Source organism: Pipistrellus hanaki, assembly GCF_964339955.1.
Source record: "Pipistrellus hanaki genome assembly, chromosome: 16".
NCBI lineage: Eukaryota > Metazoa > Chordata > Mammalia > Chiroptera > Vespertilionidae > Pipistrellus > Pipistrellus hanaki.
In genome coordinates this window covers 15,856,571-15,880,987 of record NC_140518.1, presented here as the reverse complement: position 1 = coordinate 15,880,987, position 24,417 = coordinate 15,856,571, and the positions used below count along the sequence as shown (strand labels likewise).

General features: G+C 45.7%; 1 protein-coding gene across 1 annotated transcript in view; it reads right to left on the bottom strand.

The window, feature by feature from the left end:
- PRKCA (protein kinase C alpha) overlaps positions 1 to 24,205 on the bottom strand; it is a 246,059-nt gene extending 221,854 nt beyond the window's left edge. Inside the window, exons 1-2 of the mRNA XM_084864158.1 lie at positions 23,798 to 24,205; positions 20,577 to 20,608 (exon numbers count right to left, since the gene is read on the bottom strand). Of these exons, the coding sequence (XP_084720284.1) occupies positions 20,577 to 20,608; positions 23,798 to 23,970 (205 nt within the window). The 5' untranslated portion in view covers positions 23,971 to 24,205. The remainder of the gene's footprint in view (positions 1 to 20,576; positions 20,609 to 23,797) is intronic.
- Between the last annotated feature and the right edge of the window lie 212 nt (positions 24,206 to 24,417).

Genomic DNA, 24,417 nt, shown 5'->3' with positions numbered 1-24,417 from the left:
TCAGTGCAGAGCCGGCAGAAAGGAAAAGGGACGCGTAAGGTGAGAGACCAGAAAAAGCCCGTGTTTTCTGGTGATTGCAACAGACAGACCTGGCAGCCTCAGGCGGTGCCAACTCCCAGCGCTCCCTGAACAGGAGAAAGATGACATGCGAGGCTGGGTTACCCCAGAATACCCCAGGGCACCTTCCTGGAGGAATCCACGGGGTTAACCTGGCCTCACTGAGAATAAGTCACCTACCAAAACTGAAAGATTCAGCCAAAAAATTGTCCAGGTTAAGTATATATATGTATGTGTGTGTGTATATATGTGTGTGTGTGTGTGTGTGTGTGTGTGTATAATTACATATATAATTACATATATATAATTACATATATATGCTACTTATACATTTTAGCAACAACAGTTTAAAAACTGACTTCTGGATTCATGGGACAGTACAAAACTGATTAATTCATCTCAGGCTAAAGCTCCAGCATTTAGGATTTCTTTAAGAATTCCACTGAATCAAGCTGTGAGCACTCAACGTCAAAAGGCCAAGGCCAACCCTTTCTTATCTAACAAAAAGCATTGAGGGGCATTAGGGAAAGAGGAAGTTTCGTTATCAGTTCAATCGTAGGTCCACCACCCAGCAACAATGGCTCAAGGACTTGGGCAAGTGACTTACCTCCTGGAGACTGGGCTGGCTAGTTTGTAAAGTGGGAGACACTTACAATGCCGAGGCCTGAGAGGGCGTGGACGGGTGCTTGGCCAATGGCTTGTATTTCCACCTCCACTCCCTCACCTGCCCTCCTTTCCAAGCCCTCAGACCACTCAGGGTCCCCAGCCCCTAACTCTCCCCGGCCCTCCAGCATCTTTACTTGGACCCCATAGAGGAAGTGACAATAACGATCTACTCTCCTCAAACAGATTCTTACAAACATAAAGGAGACCTGGCCGTCAGCAGAGGCGCTCCTTAGGAAGTCGGAAAAAATGCTGAAATCTCTGGCTGCCTGCAGGGATCCAGCTGGGACCTGGCATGTCTCAGAGCGAGCATGTACTGGCCCAGATCAGAGCCTGGGGGCTCGAGCATCCAGAGGGTGGAGAGGGTGCTGGCCGGGCGCCAGTGCACAGATGCAGGCCTGAGACTCGGGGAAGGACAGTCCCCTCCTCTGGACTCTCTTCTATGCCAGGTCCTTCCTGCCACAGATTGTCATTAAAAAAAAAAAAAAAAAAAAAAATCATAAGCAAAAGTTATGGGGAGAAGAAAAAAGTTAAGGGGAGAGGGGGAATGAACCAAAGAAAGATACAAAAATAAAATATTGGATGTCCCCAAAAACTGTTCACACACTTAGAGTAATTATTGAAATGTATATATATTTGGGGGGAGGAGACCCTGTATACATAAGTGACAAAAGAGTAATAATTTACTACATAAATGGTATTTGAAAATTAACCAGAAAAAAGGTGAGTGAATGGGGGTGGGAGGGGAGGAAAACAGAATGAGTAGCCAAATCCTAACAGAAATAAATATATTTTTAAAAATCTATATAAAAAATCTACTATAAATAGATATCAATATATAAATAGATACATGTGGTCAGTTTGAGTTGCACCTTCTCTGGAGACATCACTTCTCTGGGCTCCATTTCACCCCTGGACACCTCCCGTCCAGCCTTCAGTTACAGAGGAGACTGCCTCTTGCAACTGGGTTCAGAGCCAGTAATATCTGTTCCCATGTCAGGCTTGCTTCTCATGTGATAGCACCTGTCCACTTTATTATCATTGTCTCAGTGCCATGTCTGCTAGACTGTAAGCACAGAGAGAAAACTGTAACGTGCCTAAACCTTGTTTGACAGTATGTCCAGTTTGATCTTATGCCCTACGAAAGGGCTTGGCACCTGGCAGGGACTCAAATTCATCCAATGAAGGAAGCACTCCCTGGATTTCGGGCACTATTAATGAAAGTGAGAAATCTACTTAAAGTCACCAGTAAGAAAATGGATGCCAGGGAAAACAACGATGACAAGCCATTGTTCGGCCTAATAGGCAATTTGCTTTTCACAATAATATATAGTGTCTGAAAAGATAAGATGAAATGAGCACTTGGTTGAAATGGAATTTAATAACCCTTCTGAAGGCAATAGGATGATAAGGATCCAGAGCCTTAAAAAAGGCTCAGACCACCCTGGCTGGTGCTGCTCAGTGGTTAGAGTGCCGGCCCACTCAACCGAAGGGCCGAGAGTGGAACGGAACCTGGGCTGCCCTTATCAACAGCATCTTAAACGTGCCCTCTTGTTAACTCATGGAGTGGCTCCAGGGATTCAAAATATGGAGCAGTTACGAATACAGACAAAATTCTGAGTAAGAAAGCACAGAAATAAGACATCTATCTGAGAGTAGAAGGAACGTACAAGCAGCCATCTGCCTTCTTCCTTCCTCCCAGAACCCCACTCCCCCAGTCGGGGTTCACTAATCCTATCACTACCAGCCTCAGCCCCACACACAGATGAGTCCAAAATCGTTTGCCCTGTTGCTGTTTTAAACTCCATCTTAACTTAGACGTAAAATTCTGTAATCTAGCTAATGTCCGAGGGCATGACCCTCCAAATACCCCTTTCCCTGCAATCTCCCTGAGACCCTTTTAACAAAATACTTGGAAATGGAGCTGAGTCTCTAATAGAATATTCGAGCTTAATAAAATCTCTTCCAAACACCGACAAATGTTTGCTTTGCCTACTGATCCGTTTTATCTTTTCTGATACGATGAGTAGGTATTACAGCTGTGTGACTAAAAAAATAATAATAATAATTCAACAGTCCTCCTACGGATGCATACAAATGTCCTGGCTGAGTAAACACAGGCAAGGGGGCAATGGTTGGGGTGGATGCCTCCCTGAGTCACAACCAAATTAATGATCTGAGAACAGCTTATCGTCCCAGCTGTTTCCTTCTGTATTAATACCCAGGAGACAAGCAGAGCGAAGGTCCGATGAGATCAGCTCAGTAAAAACTGGATGGAGCCCTGGCCAGTTTGGTTCAATGGATAGCGTGTCGGACTGAGGACTGAAGGGTCACCTGCGGGTTTGATTCTGGTCCAGGGCACGTGCCTCGGTTACAGGCTGGATCTTGGGCCCCAGGTGGAAGGCAACCAGTCATTGTGTCTCTCTCATATCATTGTTTCTCTCTCTGTCTCTCCCCTCCCTTCCACTCTCTACAAACCAATGGGGGAATGTCCTCCGGTGAGGATTAACAAAACAAAGAAACTGGGTGTTGGATGCACAAAAATTTAACAATTAGAAATGACTCAGTTTTATCCCTTTCTGAAGATGGAAAGCAGGGTAAGGATTTTTACCCCAATTGGCTGATAGAAATGGACATTTTCAGGAAGCCAGAACCTTACTTAACAGCAATGCTTGGGAAGCTAGAACCCCAACCACCGGGTGCATTTAATTGGACAGTCCTCATACTGTCCAGGGCATTACTGCTCAGCGAGTTACTGTCCCCATTTCCCTTCCTCTTTCCCATCAGCCCATGAACACAACTCCTGCCCGGAAACCTCCCCTGCCTACAGCAACAGGTCTGCCTCTTCCCTCTGCTTTCTGCTCCCACAGCCCCTGGTTTGGCTCCTGCCTCGTTGACCCCACCCCAATCCCTCTCTTATGCAGGCTCAGTCTTACCCACACAGCCAGTGAATGTCAGGGTCCTGCCAGGACATGAGGCACAGACCCTATCATCCTTTTACCCCGTGCCCTCTCCCAGGCACACTGCTCCTCACCAGTCATTCAATCCCAACCGTGAGCAGATGCCTCTGACGGCCCACCCCTCTTACATCCGGTGCCAAATCCCACTGGCAGTCCCCGTGCCCTACTCTGGAGACCTCAGCCACCTCTCACTCAACAGGTTCAAAGCCAAGTGCGCTTTCCCAAAACCTAGTTGTCCTTCCTCTAGCTTGCTACCCAACAGTGCAGTGCTCCACCTTCTGCTCTTTGACCTGCCCCACCCCTTCCACATCCAATCCCTCACCATCTCCAGCTGCTTTCACCTCATCGACAGCTCCTGGATGTGTCAACATCTCTCCTCCACCACGCCTCCAAGTTTTAGGCAGGAAACCTCTCACTAGAATGAGGACCAGCCCCAGGCACCCCTGCCCGCTTCTAATTTGTTCTCCCCTTACTAGCAGGCATGAGCCCTTCTCCAAGGAAACCCCCCACAGGCTACCTCCTTCCTTAAAGCTTTCCATGGATCTCCTTGGACAAAGGAAGAATCTTCACCATGGTCTAAGGCCTGCAAGGGGGCCCCGGCCTTCCTCTCCAGCCCCTGCTCGCCCTGCTCTCCTCACCCCGAACAGGGCTGAGTCCCTTCCTAGGTCACACAGTCTGTCCTTGGTCCGTGCAGGCTGCCTTGCCCGGAGGCTTTTCCGCTTCTTCGCCTGGGTAACGCTACTCATCCTTCAGAGCTCATTCCGATGTTGCTTCCTCGGGTGAGATTTCCCTGACCCCCAGCCTGAGTTAGGCCTCCTTGTTACCCACAGCCAGAGACCTGGGGCCCTTTCCTTTCCAATTCCATAAGCGGCCGGCCTATCACTGCTGGCCCACATGATTACTGGATCAGTGGCTGGGTCCCTTACTGGAGGGATTATGGCATAAACAGTCTCAGTGTGGCTTATTTATAGCTCTAGCACTAGACACCAGGCCTGGCAGATATAGCTATATATACTAGAGGCCTGATGCACGAAATTCGTGCAAGGGGCTCAGCCCTAGCAGCCCTAGCCCCACCTCCCCGGTTGTTCCAGAAGATCATTCTGGAAGGACATTCTGCTGTCCGGTCTAATTAGCATATTAGCTCTTTATTATATAGAATACATACACAAATATATGTATTTTTTTAATAGCCATATAAAATTTTAGGCCTCATTTTTAAAAAATTCTCTTTAATATTCAAATAAAAGCTAAGTAAAAGATTACTTCAAATTTCAAATTAATGAGAAATAAAAAGATATAAAGATAGAGCAAAAAGAATAGATTAAAGAATTAAGGCTCTGGCTGGTGTGGCTCAGTTGGTTGAGTGCTGTCCGGTGCACCAATAGGTCGCCGATTTGATTCCTGGTCGGGGTATACTAGTATGTCCAGGATTCAGGCCTGATCTCCAGAAACATGCAGGAAAGATGTTTCTACCCTTCTCTCTCTCCCTTCCTCTCTCTCTAAAATCAATTTTAAAATATTAAAAACTATTATTATTATTTAAAAACAACAAGAATTAAGTGCTATAGATGAAGAAGGACAGAAGTTTACCAAGCTGATTTAAACTATTTGGGGGTTAAGAAAGCGAAGATGACACACCATGTTTTTAAATAAAATTATTTTTTAAATAAGCTGATTGTCAAATGGAAAACGATGGTACCACCTGGTATCACTTTTGGCAGATCTCCCCTTTACCAAACTTTAAAATACCACGCATTCACAAATGCTGATAGAGTAGGGGCCTTTCTCAACAGAAGCCCACGCCATGAACACAGGTAAGTACACACAGCGAACTCGAAGCGAAGCGGAGTTTGATGACCAGACTCCTTCCTGACTCTGGATAAGCTCAACATAATTGATCTCAACATTTCAAAAGGATGGACAGAGCAGGCACACAGCACACACACACAGTCACCACGTGTCTCCCCACTTCGGGTGAGGGCAGAAAAAGAGAACCCTCCCAGCAAGTAAGCTGTTGGGGGCTGAAGTAATCTTTTCATTAAATTATAAACCCATTCCATGCATCTCTGAAACCTCCCAGATTCAATGTTTGTGAGGCTTGACTGCACTTGTTTTATAACATCCCCATATAGCAGTAACATATAAGCCAGGAAATTAAAGAGCGTGTTCTTGCAGACAGAGTTCCTACATTTTTATTGTGTGTGATGGGTGTTGGGGGGCTGCCAGGGAGGGAAGACAACATCTGGACCCAAGCTGTCAGAAGGAGGAAATTGCTTTTAAAAATCCATGAAGCATTTATCTTTCAAAAACCACATTTCAGATGAAATTCCCCCCCAAAAATTAACAAAATGAATCAATAATCAAGATCTATATTCCAATACTAACCTAACCCAGGCCCTCATTTGTATGATTCCGGCAACAACCTCTGAGCCTCACCAATAAAACAACCTGTGTTCATTTTGGTTGTGAAGGGTAAATAGGACATATATGCAAAGTGCTTCACACTGAACCATATGCAAAGGACATATCCAGTTAAACATTAGGTACTATTATTATCCCCAGCAACGAACACAATGCCTGATAGGTAATATGCACTGAATCTATAATTATAGGTAGGTGGAGGGTAGCCAGCCAAACAGCAACCATAAAACCTAAAAGTTCACACAAATGGCCAGCTTTTTTTTAAAAAAAAAGGGAGAAAGGAGGAAAGGGATGGGAGACAGTAATGGAAGTTATTTTAAAGGTCAAATTTTCACACCTAGGATTTGTGCATGCAAAAGCTTGCAGTATATACACTCCATGTAATCCTGGGGCTCTCTCTAGCTCAAAGGATTGTAAGCAAGCTTTCAAAGAAGAAAGAAAAAAAAAAATCACAGCTACCCACCCTTCAGAGCTTCTCTCCCTTAACTCTGTTCCCAAACAGTTTGAGGAACATTGCATCCTGCCTGGCTGCTTCCAACATAATTTCCTCTCCTGTGCGTTTCTGAATAGAGCAATCTGTACTCTGCTATCATCAGCCATCGCTGGGCTTAGGGTACCATTATTTCAGCCTTCATTATGGCTCCTACAAGATCAAACACAAAGCTCAACTCCTAGTTTTTTATTTCCTCTCCAGATTAGGGGGAAAAAAGAGGGTGGGGGAGGGCTGCAGGAGTGATTACTTGAGTCGCAGAGCTCTGTAAAACACCACAAAACCAAAACATGGCTCAAATACCAGATTTCGACTTTAAGGAATTCACATAAATTGGAGAGTAAAAACCATCAGCTTGGACACAGCAGAAGTCAGAAAAATCAAACATTTTACGTGCTGCTCAAAAAGAAAAACAACATCAAGGCATGAACAGGGTTTGTGTGTTTCGTTTTTGCTTTTTTCATCCTAAACCAACTCCATTACTGGCTTTCGGCCAATTCCCAGCAACTGATAGTTTGTTTTGCATGAAAGTTTCAACATGTCATGATAATATTTTTAAGAGAAAAAAGATTTCAGTACCATAGATTATTTTCCCAGGATATTATGCTTCTGTGGAAGAAATAAAAGGGGAGGAAGAAATATATAAAAACTGAGTAGTTAGGAGACTGAGCACTTCCAAGTATGTCCGTCCTCGGGAGAACAAAAGCTGGGAGGGATCTTGGAAACCAGGGAAGACAAGACTTGGTCTTCCGTGTCAATTCCAGGCAAGTGATGTGCGATGGCTACCTGGAGCACTGAGGTAAGAAGGATTCTGAAGTTGAAAGAGGACCATATTAATTAGGGTTGTCCACCATAGCAGCTGGCAAAAAGGTCACGTTTACTACCCTAACAGAGGACAGAGGCCTCACCTGGATTCAAAGCCAGATTAGCTCACTTCCAGTCTACTGCTTATTTGCCACATAGAAAGGTCTCTTTTGACTTTTTTTTTTTTTACACTTACACTTATGCAGGCTGATATTTTTAATAAAAGAACTCTTGAGTGTCTTAGTCATACTTACCCAGTTATATTTTAAACTCCCCAAGGAGAGTGAACCGGCCCTCTAATTCTTAAGAAACCTCTCCTCCTCTGCATCATTAGCTTCTGTAAGGTTCTGTACACAGAAGGTCCAGAGTTGTTTACCCATCGCTTCTTCAAATAAAAACACACCAGTTCACTTTTCACATGCTTCTTCTCTTTGCCCCTAGATAGTCCAGTGCACAAAAATAACTCTGGAGCCCAAGTGGGTCTTGTGTTGGAAACTAAAAGGCCGAGAACAAAAGAAGAGGGTATGTACAGCCATGGGGTGAGCTTTAGACAAGCAAATGACTACATTACCACTCAATTAGCAATTCTTTCCACCACCCCCAACAGGTAGACACACACCTACACCCACACCCACACCCACACACACCCCTCTTGCTCACAGAAGCACTTCCTAAAAACTAACATGCACAAAGGTATTATGAACACCACACATTCAGAAAGACCTCTGGCAACCTCGTTTTCCACAAGTAATACACAGAAGTTTCCATGTGGCAGACTGCATACTGCAAAATTTAGCATAAACCAATCTAACCAGGTCAACTGTTCTCAATTGGATACTTCATTTGATGGAAAGCACTCCATTAGTGTTCCTTCCACACTGACATACACGTAACCAACAAGTATGTGAAGTTATAAAGGCATCTCAAAAACTATCTACCCAGCCCTAGACCGTTTGGCTCAGTGCATAGAGCATCAGCCTGTGGACTGAAAGGTCCTGAGTTCAATTCCAGGCAAGGCCACATGCCCAGGTTGCAGGCTCGATCCCCCATAAGAGGCAGCCAATCAATGATTCTCTCTCATCTTTGATGTTTCTATTTCTTTCTCCCTTTTCCCTTCCTCTCTGAAATCAATAAAGATATATTTAAAAACATACACAAACACAAACTATCTGATCCAGACAGAACCTAAGACCAATTCATCAAACCTCAAGACCCAGCTGCCAATTTGGAATCTGGTGCCCGGCACCAGGAGTGTTCCATCAGCAAATTACCCCGGGGAAGCTCTACAGGTCCTCTCCCCGATAGGTAATAAGGAAGAGAAGGGATGGAGGGTGAAGTTGTAGATTGCAAGATTCAAGGACACTTCCAATTATTTTTAAATGCACAAGATTATAGTGTGTATGCATAGCCACTTGGATGACGAAACTAAAAAAAATTGCACAGAACTGACGAATCTAAAAATCATCACAGTCGCTGTGGAGGAAGAGACAAGGCGGACAGAGGCCTTGGCCCGGTTCTACTCCTCCATCCGAGGCATGGTTACAGGGATGTCCGCTTGAGAATAATTCATTAAACCATGAGTTTTCTGTGTGATTTTAAGTATCCATTTTATTTCGCAAGGAAAGCATGACCCAATTCTACTCGCTCAGGATGCTCTAAAGTTGAACTCTCCCATGTGGATGGAGCCACTTGTCTCGTGTGGCCACTGAACTTTAAACTTTACTTTAAAAAACACACACACACACACACACACACACACACAAAAATTCAGTTTCACATTTTAAGTGCTTAATAGCCAGATAGTGCTAGTGGCTGCCATACTTGTATTAGCACAGATTAGAGAACATTCCCATCATCGCACAAAATGCTATTGGACGACAACAGTCTAGAACAAGCAGGTCAAACTCAAAGGCTAACACGGGCCAAATACACAAGGTTTATGTTTATGTGGGCCGCAAGAAAACAAAAGCTTCAATTTTCATAGAAACGTAGGTTTATTTTGATAGAGACATGCTGAATACAGAGGGCTGAAATAAATGAATAATATTAACATAAAATAATAGAACATTTTAATGAAAATTTATATTTTTTTCTTGAACATAAACTTACCAGACACTGAATAACTGCACAAGTGAGTAAACATAAGGCAATTAAACCTATTTTTCTTGTTCTCCAAAAGCGAAATATTTCCTCTTAGGCACATCGAACAAGTCAGCCCAAGACTAATGACATGGCAATTGGCTGCTAAAATATTCGCTGCTGGTATTAGTGGAGAGAAGTGGTGCGCCTGCACATAAGGCGCGTAAGGGAAATGAATGCAACACGTTTATAGTAACCAGTCATTAGGGAACGTGGTAGTTCGTTATTAATAATTATGTATACCAGGATATTGTAAAAATTAAGTCACAAAATTTTTACTAAAACCTTTCTTACACACCGTTATATTGGCTGGGCCGCAAAAATATTCATTATGGGGCTGCATAAGGCCCACAGGCCGTGAGTGTGACATGCCTGGTCTAGGACATAAGCCCGCTTTCCAGGTCTCTGAAGCTCTGAATTCCTAGCTCATCTCTCCAGAGAAGACCAGGCATGAGACCTTCAGAATAGGCTTCCATTCCTATTATCCTCCTTGTAGGTAAGACCCAACAATGAGAAGCAATGTACACTCACAGTGACCACAGGCTGGCCCACCCCGAAGAGCATACTCCACTGCAGCAGTATTTTCTTAAAGGAGTGGTCTGATTTATGATCCAGAAAAACATCGGATTACTCAGATCCTGAGCCTATCAAACTTAGTATCACAAATGCTTTTTTGCTTACCCATGGTTATGCTTTAAATTTAAAATACGTTACGACAAGCCTCAGTAGTATACCTCTCATTATCATAGTGACTGAAGAATTTCGTCAACCCAGAGCCTCGATCATGAGTGATCCTGTGCTCTTCAGTACTTTACTTTCCATCTTAATTATGCTTCCACGGCATTTTATTAGATTCCACGTAGACCACAAGGCGAGTCTTAAGCATACCAACTATTCCAGCTCCCGCCCAATAATTCATCTTTATAAAATGCAATCTTGCAAGTTAATTTGTACCACGTGGGCACAGACGTGGCTCACTACCAGCAGGTGCTATGGTGCAATGAAGCACCAAAAATATCCCAGCTAGTGTGGCTCAGTGGTTAAGCATCAACCCATGAACCAAGAGGTTGCCAATTCGATTCCTAGTCAGGGCACATGCCTGGGATTGTGGGCTCAATCCCCAGTAGGGGGCATGCAGGAGGCAGCCGATCGGTGTTTCTATCTCTTTCTCTCTCTCCCTTCCTCTCTCTCTAAAGTCAATAAAAACATCTTTAAATAAATATTTTGTTAGGCGAACGTGATAACCACTATACTACTATAATGAACAACATAAACTGATGAACAAAAACAGATCCAGAGACAGAGAAACATCAATCAGAACGTCAAACCTCAGGGAAAGTAGGAGACTGTAGGGGTAAGAGGGAGAAATCAACCAAAGGGCATGAATGGGGGGTAGGGATAATGGGGCATAAGGACACATATGTAATACCACAATCAATAAATAATAAAATAAAAAAGCAAGAGATTTCAATAAATGAATAAATAAATATTTTGTTTTTAAACAGGAGGGGGATAAATAAGGGTAATTGCATCCCTCAGCCCTTATCCCTAATCCTGAATTTGGACCTAAAAAGGAAAAATGAAAAAAGAAACATCAGTCGGGTCTCCTTTTGAACTGTTTAAAATGAATGATCATTTGATTTTTAAAGGCACCTGTGTGAGAGAAAATGAAATCAAAACGGAAGAATGATGAAGTTTTCCACATTAATGAGTCACTCATATCAAAGTAACTAATGTGAAACCAGAGTGACAAAAATCACTTTAGTGATCAAAAACACTCAGCATGTGAAAGAATTAGATTTACTCAAAAGAATATTTCAAAGTTATTATTAGACAAATGACTCACAACGTGGCATTTTATAATCCACCTATGAGACGGTAAACATCCTTGCACAACTTTTCATGGTTACAGCTGCATTTTTAAAAGCACCTTTTGTGTAGAATATGAGAAAATAAGTATGATTTAAACTACTCTCCACATTGTAAGTAGTTAAGAATCAAGATGCAGTAAATGAGTTATCTCCCGTGTTCCCGTTTTAGGATCGTTACGTGGTGACATGCATACATTCAACAGGAAAATAACGGAAGCTCCTTTACTGCCACTTCAGTTCAAGACACACCCAAATGGAAGCCACCAAATAAAAGCCTTTCCAAGCAGGAGCCTAACTTTCTTGAATCAAGGAGAGCTTTATCAATGACAACAACAGCACCACAAATCATACTGTATTAGAAACCCTGAGGGAAGATAAAAGAAAGATATGACTGAAAGGAATTAGTTACTTAAGTGCATATTTTCAGATACTAAAAAACAACTGCGATTAAGCACATCCTAAATTGGCCTGGTCTCAGCCCCATGACCACAAGCTCCCTACTTCCCTGGGCCCGGCGTCCGCGCCTGCAGGGCGAGCACAGTAATGCCGGCTCCCTGCGGTGGGGGCACAGCGTCAGGTACATGTCATCATGGTGGTGCTATCACGTGATTTTTAGTCTGAAATCCAGGTGAGAACCCAACCTGGAGCGCTCTGCAGCCCCCCTGCACCATCCTTTGCAAGTGTTTCTGATTAGGGTTATGCCAGTGGTTGGCAAATTGCGGCTCTCTGGCCCCTTGAGTTTTTAGCAAAGGCCAGCTTAGGAGTACCCTAATTAAGTTAATAACAATGTACCTACCTACATAGTTTAAGTTTAAAAAACTGGGCTCTCAAAGAAATTGCCATTGTTGTACTGTTGATAGTTGGCTCTGTTGACTAGTGGGTTTGCCGACCACTGGGTTATACCATTCTCCTGAGTTTGGCCCCACAGAGAAGGAAGGAATAATGAACCAGAAATGTAGACAGAATGGGTCAGGAGGCAGTTTTTCAAATAGAAAGTGGTGATTTTAAACAGGGAAATGTTTTAGTTCTTTTCCATTTCCCTCACGAATGCATAGGGACATACCTAGTATAACTCAAGGTACCCAGAATACCCAGGCTGTAAAACCCTTGGATTTCCAACGGGATGCTGTGATCAACAGTAACAGCTTAGTCCTCGTAGAGACCCCTGAGTTAGTGCCCAAGCAGCAGTTTGTAAAACAAGAAGTTACTTTCCAAGCTTCAACACTATCGATCTTTCATGGAGATACGAGCTTTAATCTCCCGTAATTGCAACATGTTCCTGGAAAGGAAGCATGACATACCCATAAAAAGACAGAAAAGGAAGTAACGTATGGGTGTAGAAGGACTCATACACACCCCACATACTTTTCTCCCATCCACTCTCCTGCTTGGGGCTCGGCACTAACGTCTCAGAGTCCGGCCTCCCTCCTGGTCTACAGGGCTCCCTGAAGGGACCAGTCACTTCCGTCCCTCTCTCCTTTTCTTGTGCTATTTTTCTCACAGCAGAACATCTTCCCACATCTCTCCAGAGGGCATTCTATGCATCCTTCAGAGCCCAATTCAGAGCCGCCGCCTAAGGAGCCCAGACATCCTCCTCCTCCTCGCATGCTCCGACACGGCTTCATTCAGACTTCTACAACAATGAGCTGCTTCATCGAGGCTGCTCCACTCCACGCTCCCTGACACCAGACTGTCCCCGTAGCGTCTGGCACAACAGATTCAATGGAGGTCCGCATGTCTGGCATAATCTCCTACGACAGGTAGTAAGCACGAGTTGAATGGCTGTTACTTCATCCTTCCACACCTCCACAACCAAGCCGGTGTTGCAGTTTAAGTCTGACACAAGGGGAACTGAGAGGCCACGGAGAGGGCACGTGGGTTGCCAGCATGGAGCCTGGACCGGTACGCTGCCTGGGTTTGGGTCCCAGCGCTGCCATGTTCTGACTGGGTGATCTTGGGCAAGTGACTAAACGTCTCTGTGTCTCAGTGACTGTTTCCTCCGCTGTGAAATGGAGGTCATAACACTGCTTACCCATTTCAGAATCGTGAGGATCAGATGTGTTAATGAAAAGTGCTTATACCCGGCCGGCGCGGCTCAGGGGTCGAGTGTCGACCTGTGAACCAGGAGGTCACGGTTCAATTCCCTGAGAGAGCACATGCCCAGGTTGGGGGCTCGACCACCAGTAGGGGGTAGGCAGAAGGCAGCCCATCCATGATTCTTTCTCATCATTGACGTTTCTACCTTTCTTCTCCTCCTCTCTGAAACCATTCTGTGTTTGGAACAATGTCTAGGAGTAAGCACACAGGTGATTGCTAGTGTTTCAAGTACAGGAAATTATCCACATCAGACTTTGTGTGCTGCCATCCGTGACTACGATCCACATCTCTAAACACGCATGGTCTCACCCACGGGATCATGGACGCTGACGGGAGTTCGAGCAGCTCTAAAACAGAATGTGGCTCTCTTGTCAGCTTGTTACCCGGACTCTCCTCTTATCCCATTTCTCATGCAGTTTTGTCCAAGTTGGAGCTAAACCTGTAACACCTTCCCATCCTATATTTCTACCCTCATTATTTATCTCCTAACTGCCTCCTGGAGTCACCCTGCATATTATCGATGGAGCTGGTATTTCCCCAAATGCCCAAACCAGAGATATTGGACAAAATAGATAGCCAGTAAAAGCACCAGAGATGAACTGCCCTCAAGCTAATCTTACTTTCTGAACTCCCTCTTAAATAATTCTTATCTTGTGCTGACAATTAATCAAATCATTCCCTTCCATCCCTTTTTTTTTTTTTTTTTTTTTAGATAGAAACCTATTTCCAGAAACCATTTTCCACTTTGTATAATTTAACAGAGGGCTTTTTCTGTTTTTAATGTAGCCTCAGTAATCTCAATTAGATTTGACTATTAATACTGTTCCAATACTGAGATGTTCACGGATCGGGTTTGAGTCTACCATGAGGTTTCAGTGCTTGGTAGAAAACAAGACCTCAAAGCCGAAACCGGTTTGGCTCAGTGGATAGAGCGTCGGCCTGTGGACTGAAGGGTCCCAGGTTCGATTCCGGTCAAGGGCAAGTACCTTGGTTGTGGGCACATCCCTGGTGGGGGGTATATAGGAAGCAGCTGATCGATGTTTCTCTCTCATTGATGTTTCTAACTCTCTATCCCTCTCTCTTCCTCTCAAAAAAAAAAAAAAAAAATCAATAAAATATTTTTAAAAAGACCTCAAATAAAGGGCGTGTCATGGAAATTCTGACAGTCGAGGACAGGGAAGCCTTAATTCTCTGTCACCAAGAAATGTTCCATGTTTCCCTTAACGCCATCATTCTTTCCTCTCCTAATATAAATCCAGGCTTCGTAAGTACCCAAAAAATTTCCACTTGGCTCTGAGAGATGTTTTCGGCAGAAGAGTGAGAATCTGAACCCACACCCCACCCGCCGGCCTGGTAGTCTCCCGCACTCCCGTTTCTAAGGAGGGGATACTGTCCCGTGCTGAACGGGGTGCTTCTGGAATGGAACCATACACAACGTGAGAACTCCGACAGGTCCAGCTTATTGCACGTCTACTTAATATTACTCTGTCTTTCCTTCTGGTCAGATGAAACTTTTAAAGTGGCAGTAATTCAGGTATAACCATCCTCCTCCGGCCTCTCTACGGTGCCCTTGTCTATTTCTCTCACACCAAAGCCCAGGAACGTCCTGGGTACGTTTCTTGTTGAGGAAAACCAGAACCAGTCGTGCTGAGCTACTGCCTCTGGAGCGTGGCCATCTGTGTCAGCTATGAGCAATCTTGACAGAAGGCGGGACACTTCGTGGCTGTACCAGACACGTGGATTGGGGCTGCTTTTCATCCCTCTCCCCACACCCGCCCCCCCCCCAACCCAGGACATGTCCCCTCTCCTGCTGCGGCCCGCAACATGCTCATTTTATTTGTGACAATAAGATTCATTTCTGGCCAAAACCGGTTTGGCTCAGTGGATAGAGCGTCAGCCTGCAGACTGAAAGGTCCCGGGTTCGATTCCAGTCAAGGGCATGTACCTTGGTTGTGGACACATCCCCAGTAGGGGTTGTGCAAGAGGCAGCTGATGGATGGTTCTCTCTCATCGATGTTTCTAACTCTCCATCTCTCTCTCTCTCTCTCTTCCTCTCTGTAAAAAAACAGTAAAATATATTTTTTTAAAAAGAAATTTACTTAAAATAAAAAAGATTCATTTCTGACGCTTGGGTACCTCTCTAAAGACAGAAGGGCAGCACATGGAGCGGTTTCCTCTTAGGGTGCTCATTTTGTAAGCTTAGCATTACATATAACTTGTGAGAGGTACAGATTAAGATTTCCTGCTCCGTGTTTTGAATAAGTAGGCTTAGCTTTGGAAAGCACTTTTCCTTAAGCCACCTAAAGATCTCCCTAACTTTGGATCATAAACTAGATTTTAAAAAAAAACAGGCAGGCAGAAGTCACTGTAATCCTCCCGGTTATGGGCATCCTTGTCATATCTCTCCTAATATTTACATAGAGTCCACCGAGCGCCAGGCACCGCATTCAACGCTGGAGACAGAACTGAACCTCCGCCTTTGCTCGCAGGCTGGCAGAGGAGCAGACAAGAAGCGACGCAAGGTGAGGGTCCTACCACAGGGAGGGCAGAGGACGGAAAAGGGCTGGGCCAAGACTCCCTGGGGAAACAGGCATTTGGGGGGACAAACAGAGGGTGGGGGAAGAACTGGAGAGAGAAAACCCTTTCTGGGAAACAGCAACATGGCCAGAATGACTGGGAGGATGGGGAGAAGGAAGCATCCTGAGATGGAACTGGAAAAGCAAGGCAGCAGGACCTTAGAGACAGAGGTTCCCCAGGAGATGGCTGGCAGCTGAGCTGTTTTGAAATCAGAATCCTCAGCAGGAAAATGAATGAGCAAGCTAAGGGTTAAGATGCCTAAAGATTTAAATTTGAATAACAGCGTCCCCGGAGGGTAAACATTCTGAGGGAAGTAAATTATTCCATCAAAAAATTAAAGAAAAGGAAACTGGAATGTCAGATTCATCCTCAAAAAATACATATTTATTAGGTTTCTACGGCCTCGTAGAAAGAATAAGCACCCATCTGCTACATCGGCTTATGGGTGGGGATGTGTGACTGAAACAATAAAACACTTTCACTTAATGTACTAAGTACAATCCCGAAAGCCGTGCATCAGAAATCATTTCACGACAAGTATACAGCATCAAATGGAAACACCCAACACTAGTTTTGTCCGTGCATCCCATTTCCAGCAAGTATTAATGCATCTTTGTGGGTTTGTGGGGCGGGGAGGGAGAAGGATGGGGAACTACTGAAAAGAAAAGCAGGTGTTTTTGTGTTTCTTTTAGATTATTTTACTTATTTATTTATTTATTTATTTGAGAGAGAGAGAGAGAGAGAGAGAGAGAGAGAGAGAGAGAGAGAGGAAAGGAGGGGGGAAGAGAGAAACATTGATGTGAGAGTACAACATCCACTGGCTGCTCCCCTTAAGGCCTCTCCTGGAGATTGAGCCCAAAACCTGATCATATGCCCTGACTTGGAATTGAATGAACAACCTTTTGGTGCATGAGATAATGTTCCAACCAACCTAGCCCCATGGGCCAGGGCGAAAAGCAATTGTCACTGCCCACCTCCACTGCCGTTTTCCTTATTTTAGGCATTATTGGCAGTTTTATCTTTCACTCTGAAACAAGGCTTTGATGTGACCTCAGTGTACAACTTGCAAATTACACTCACTCTTCCATGGGCCTGTCTTTTGGGCACTCTACAGATAACCCCAAGAGTTCATCTGTGGTTAGCACAGCTTTGAATCCGGGGCAGCCAACGGAAAGTGCAGTGCCGAGAAGCTGACCCGTGTTTTAAAGATGAAGGACAGAAAATCCTGACATCGGATACGGGGCACCAGACTTACGGGGGGGGGAGGGGGGGGGGCAGGGTAGGGTGGGTCCGGAATTACTTTGTAAATTAGATAAATGTCTAACCACTATGCAGTGCACAGGAAACAAATAAAACATTGAATGTCAACTGCAATTGAAAATGAAAAAAAAAAAATACTGAGATCAATTTTAAAAATCAGTGGCCTATTTGAGTTCAGGGGTGGCCAGCCCCATATACAGGAAGCATGGATGCTCTGTGAGAGGGATCAACCTCATGTTCCGCCCAACTTGGACCTCAGCCCACTCCTATCTGCTGGCACTTGGTGCCCGCACTTCTTGGCACTCAGACCCTGCGTTCTGATTAGAATAACTAGACATTCTTTTCTGAAAAGCTGCCAACTCAATCCCCGTCCTGTGAAAGGTCACCCTCCCTTTAACTGACTTGATTTTTCTGGAATTCCTCAGCTTGTGTGGCCACGGGGGGACTTGTTCTTTATCCTTCCTCTTCCCTCGAACATCACAGTTCATTCTGAGAGGAGGAATATAAACCACCACCCTGCTCAGGTGAGCTGATGGAAATGGCTACCCCGAGGCAGGCCTCCACAATACAATGTCCTCAGCAAAGGCGAAGGGAAGCTGACTTTTAACCCTTCACTCCTAAAAAGTGCAGAGTTTCAGGGAGAGACACAAGGTAAGTACAACGTGTGGTATGATCTTAGCAGGGAAAAGGCTCAAGAGTCAAAAGTGCTTCCCATGCCCGGCGGGTGTGGCTCAGTGGTTGAATGCTGACCCACGCATCACCCAAGAGGTCACCGGGTTCAATTCCCAGCCAGGGCACGTGCCTGGGTTGTGTGCAGGAGGTAGCCAATCGGTGATTCTCTCTCATCATTGATGTTCTAGCCTTCTCTCCCTCTCCCGTTCTCTCTCTGAAATCAATAAAACATGGTGTGGGTTTTTTTTAATTTTTAAATGTATACACATCCTTCTCTGTATCTATGGCAAAAATACCTGTATCTATGACATTCAATGTTTTATTTGTTTCCTGTGCACTGCATCCAAGTATCCAAAGATATTATCAACAACAATATTTGTACTGTTAAGAACTCAGAAACAATTAAAATGCCCATCAACAGAGATACGGGTGAGTAAATCTGGATATATCTGCACATGCAATCACTACACAGAGTAAGGTAGAGCTGATGTATTGGCATGGACGGGTACCCACCATATACTGCTGAGTGAAAAAAACTAAGTCACCGAATGATTAAAAATGTGACCGTTTTTTAAAATACTAAGTATGTGTGATTGAGTGAATGAATGGTTATCTTAAACAGAAGTTATCACTGAGGGTGGAAAGGGAGAAAAGAATACAATTTCATTTTTGTAAAGTGTTCACAATTTTTGTGACTATCACTATCATAACTCGTGAGTTGTGCTGGGACTATGAATCCGATAAGTCACCAAAAGTTCATCAGATCCTCTGTGAGGGGGGAAAACTCAGGTTCCCCACGGTGGCCCAATCATGCAGCCATTCTTTGATTTTACCAATAAAAGCTGCTCTGAAGAGCAGCCATTCTTTCATTTTACCAATAAAATCTGCTCTGAAGAGCAGGTCTGAAAGGGACCAACTTGACCCAGAGTTCTTTATTTGAAAAATATCATAGTTTTAAAAATAACATACCCTACTTTCTACCAGTTATTATTTAGAAAATTTAGTAAACATTTTTTCTTACTGGTTTCCAGAGGTCCCCACCCAAACACATTACCAAAAATACCCAATGTGAACCACCTTAGTCCACAGTCCCAAGTTTAATCCTTAAGCTTCCTAAAATCACGTTCAAGGGAGGCCCAAAACTGTCTCAGACGTTCAGGTCTGCCACTTGAGAAGTGGAAAGAGTTACACCTTCATCTTTTATAAAGATACAGTGCAACACATCTTTCTCTATATTCTCTGTCTGTCTCTCTCTCTCTCTCTCTCTTTCTCTCTCTCTCTCTCTCTCTCTCTCTCTCTCTCTTTTTTTAAGGAATATCCCTTGGTTTCCTAATGTAATTCTCAAAATGACTTATTTGATAGGGATTTTAAGCACATGGTGTAGAAAGGACAAGTACTAATTACATCACAAAATATCCACACTTAAAATCTTTAGAAAATGCACAGGGCTAGGCAAACGTAGCTTTACAGTTGTTTGTATGGAAAATACAATAATTAATGCTACAAGAATAAACTGCTTCCTGTACTTACAACTGTAAGAAAAAAAACACAAGTTCACAAATTTGCAGAAGGTTTTAAATGTAATTGATGGAAAAGATACAAAAAGTGCAGTCTTCTCTCTCTCTCTTGCACTTAATATTAAACAGCGTTGTTCGCATAATATTTTCCAGGCTAGAATGTACTTTCCACTTGCCCTAATAATAAACCTATGCCCAGATGGGAAATGTAACCAGCACTGAATAAACATAATATAGACAGGGAGCAGGAGAGCCAGAGGTAGGTTAATAAAACTTGGGACGCCTCCACAAACTACAAAATGAAAGAAAAGAAAGAAAGAAAGAAAGAAAGAAAAAAAGAAAGAAAGAAAGAAAGAAAGAAAGAAAGAAAGAAGCAGAAACAAGTAGAATGGAGAGATTAAAAAGTTATATATTTTACATGTGTGAAATCAGAGATTTCTTTCTGGATGTAATGGACAGCATCGTATGTTGTCACAGGTGTAAGCTGGAGGAGAAGGGTGCCCTGTGTCACATTTCATGGTCATGATCCAAGCATCTACCCAACTTTACATTAACCTGCAAACTTTGCTCTAGATGCCAATCACCAATCAAATAACAAACAGCTTCCTAGCGTAATGTGTGCCCTACAATGAGGAGTCCAACTCAATGCATGGGTGAGAGATAAACAGAAACGAATGAAGAACAGGAATAGCCACACGATTACAAAGCGATTTCCAATTTTATTTTTTTTTTCCCCTCTCTGAACACCCACACAAAGACAGCAGTTTCTGACAAGAGAGAATATTCTTGGCGAAAGATAAAATGACAGGAAGGTTTTGGTGGGATTTTTTTTTTTTTCAATGAGAAAAGGCAGCTCTAAATTCTATATGTAGACCACTAGGCAATACAGCATGATGTTTATTTAAGGCCCACATTCACAGCCCTCATAGTTTGCATATATCTAAATAACTTTTTTGGATGACAAAGGAAAGGAGACTGAAAATACAGTTCCTGTTTGGATGCCAATTTCACATTGTACTTGAAAAGAAAAGAAAACATGGCAGCTTACCTTGGCACTGGAAACCTTGTTTCCCAAACCCCCTGAAAAACAGAAACAAGAACAAAATAACTTAACACATTTTGTGTTGGATGCCACATTTCAAAGCCAGTTATATGACAAAGTATTCTACAGAGTTAAAAGGAAATACATAAAACCCAACGATTTGCTTGGGGAAACATGCCTACATAGCTCAAAGTACTGTGTAAATTCAATTTTGAAAAAAATCTCTCTGCTGTCTGAAGGCTCATTGAACTATTTCGATGTATCCAGATTCTTTCCAAAATGTTACCCTGTTATCAACACTTAAATTTCAAGACAATCACATAATTGTATATTCAAAGCAGTTGGTCACAATATTCAAATAACATAAAAGGACCTTATGGTGCCGAAACCGGTTTGGCTCCGTGGATAGAGCATCGGCCTGCGGACTGAAGGTCCCAGGTTCGATTCCGGTCAAGGGCATGCACCTTGGTTGCGGGCACATCCCCAGTAGGGGATGTGCAAGAGGCAGCTGATCGATAATTTTCTCTCATTGATGTTTCTCTCTATCCCTCTCTCTTCCTTTCTGTAAAAAATAAATAAAATATATTTAAAAAAAAAAAAAAAAAAAAAAAAAAAGGACCTTATGGTGAAGGGGGAAAAACAAAACAACACATCGAAGAGCCTTAATTTGGTCTCTAAAGACCAACTGAAAAATTTTTTCTCCCTAAAGACAGCTAAAAAAGTGATTTCATTTGTTGTGAATTTGTTTAAAAATATTATTTGTCTAGAAATTACCAAACAGCACCACTCTTGTATTAAAGTTTGGCTTAAAGGAGCCAGGTCTTACAAAGCATTCCTATTGCCTGCATTTAACATTATGATCTAATTTTTACTAAGAACCAAGAGCATTTGAAACATTTATGGAGGCTCTGTTGTTCTTGTAAAGGATTTACTCCCCCAGTGGAGAACCTTGACATGGGCGTTAAATTACAAACAGGGTTCTCCCAACGAGGATGGACTGAATTTTTTTCAGAAGGTGGTTAGTCCTAATCCCTTGTTTTACATAGCTTGTTACATTTACAAAACACTTCACATTTTTATAATTAACTTCGTCATACCCCCCCCCCACACACACACACAAAAAATACTTGAAACCCAAACACTTAAAGTTATCAGTGCTTGAATATGTAAATAAAACACAAATCAAGGACCCAGAGAAACACTGAAAAATGAAAACCACGGCTAGACAAGCCTGTTGATTATTATCCTGCAACCTCCGAGTGGCTGCTGGAGAAACACTGCTGGGGTTCCTCGGGGTTGGGGGGGGGGGGGGGGACACGAGGACAGAGGTTGACCTTTATTTTCCACTTCACCTTAGACCTGGTGACCTGACTCCCACATCAGGTCACCAGGGGCTAATTCTTCAGGGCAACCCGTAGTGGAAAAACATGTGCTAGCCTGGGTATGCATGTTGTAGACCCTTTTCCTCACGTGCCTACCTCCTGCACGGGTCATCAGCAGTCTAGCTGCTCCCCTTTAATGGGATTTCACACTAAATGTCCTCTTTCCCCTGATGCTCCAAGAACTTGTTTTAAGTGGCCTTATCTACAATCACCTACTCCTCTGAGAGCAACTGCTTCGCAGGCTGACTACACAATGGGAATCATTCATAGAGGTGGCTGTGCTTTCCGTAAAAGTGTGCTTTTGAGCAGGAGTCTAAAAAGGGAAGGAAAAACGAAGCACCTCAGCACGCCGTATTTGTGGGGTTCACCCTTGGAGATGTTTTCCCCGCCTGTGATCCATTCACACAGAGCCACCACCCATGCTGCTCCCCAGGGCACCGGCAAGAGACACGCCACGCAGCCAGCTGGCCGCAGGGCGCTCTCCGTGGCCCGGTCACCTGGAGAGGGCAGAGCTCAGGAACCCGGGCCACAGCTCTGACTTGGGGATCTTGGCAAGCTATCTGTGCACAAGCCTCAGAAAAGGCAGGGTGGCCGGCAACCCAGGGGGGGAAACCCCCAAAAAACCTACAGCTCCTCACACTGCAGGACCTGGAGTCCCTTAATTCCAGCTTTCTAAACTTTTGCATGTCTTTCTTTTTTTTCTTTTTTTTAAGGCGGGCAGGGGAGGGGGGGAAAGGTCACTGATCTTTCGAGAATCGTCTCAAGAAAGCTGTAAGTATCTCACCCACAAAGAGCACCTACAAGTTCGCCTACTCTTACAGGGCTCAGAGGCTCCCTGAGAGCAGCCCAAGCATTCCGCAGGGCCTCCCAAACCCCTCTCCTCCCCGCACCCCGCGTTAAGAATAGCTGAGCTCACTGGAAATTACCTGAACTCTGACACCTTGAGCCCTTACAGTATTTTTCTTAAATAAGGCTTCTGTCCTCACCGACAGGGTTACGGGTCTAATCTGGTGTTGACAGGGTCTATTTTAAATGACTCCCTCTGCCCTTCTTGCCTTTTGCCTTGCTGTTTTAGTCCCACCTCCCTCCCTCCCCCCACTTTCCCCCACGGCAAGGCAAAGCTTTCAACAGTTTGTTGCCTCGTCTCTCTTTGGGCTCAGCCGGCAAAGTCAAAAAATCTTTCCGTGCCCAGTAGATACAAGCTATACAGTAGGCAGCGGCCCAAGGTTCCAGCGGCGTCCGCGCCCGCTGGGACACATAAAACAGCACACACACACACACACCGGCCGAGGGCACCCAGCCCGGCTCGCCAACTTGGACAGCGAGGAGGCGCAGCCGCCGCAGCCGCGGCTCCCCCCGGGCGGGCGGGCGGGCGTGCTCCCCGGGAAACTCTGCCCTCTGGATCCTCCTTCTCACTTTCCCCTTCGCTCGCTCACACCCGGCGGGCGGGCGCGCCCGGAGGCACGGGGCCACTAGCCTCGTGGAAGGGATCCCAGTCCCTGCCTCCCCCTCCGCCCCCAAGCCCCGCGGCCGCAGGGGGCGTGCGATCGGGCGCTGACTTCCCGGGAGTCCTGCCCGCGTGGGCGGCCGTGGCCCGGGCGGCGGGCGCGCGCGTGTCATTCCGGGCGAGAGTTCGGGACTCCCGCCGGGCGCTCCAAGTTCCCCGAGCGAGTCCGCCCGGAGCGGACACTCCTGGGGGGAGGGAGCGGGGTCCCCGGGGCGGTGGGCGGGGGGTAGGTGGGAGGGAAGGAAGGATCCCGGACTCCCGGGGAGGGCTGGCCCCCCGCCGCGGCGCCGGGGAGGGGTCCCGGGGTGGGTCCGCACGCCCCGCCCGGGCGCACCTACCAGATGAAGTCGGTGCAGTGGCTGCAGAAGGTGGGCTGCTTGAAGAAGCGGGCGATGAATTTGTGGTCCTTCACCTCGTGCACGTTCTTCTGCCTCAGCGCCCCTTTGCGGGCGAAGCGGTTGGCCACGTCCAGAGGCGTCGTGGAGTCGTTGGCCGAGAAAACGTCAGCCATGGTCCCCCCCAACCACCTCTTGCCGCCGCCGCCGGGGAGCTGCAGCCCGGGAGGGCCGGGTGGGCGGGCGGGGGCGGAGCGGCGGGGCGCGGGCGACCCCGGCGAGGGGCGAGGGGCGCGGCGGCGGCGGTCCCTGTGAGGAGGCGCGGCGGCGGCGGCGGCGGCCGGGAGAGTCGGGCGGCGCGGCGCGGCGCGGAGCGGAGCCGCTCACTCGCTGGCTGGCCCCACGCTCACTGACAGCCGGGCGCCCGGCTCTCGCGCTTCCTACTCTCGGCGGCGGCAGAGGCGGCCCGGAGCGGCGCCGCCCACCGCGCATGCCCGGACGCCAGAGCGGCGCGCGCGGGGCGGGGGCGCGCGCGGGGCGGGGGCGCGCGCGGGGCGGGGGCGCGCGCGGGGCGGGGGCGCGCGCGGGGCGGGGGCGCGCGCGGGGCGGGGGCGCGCGCGGGG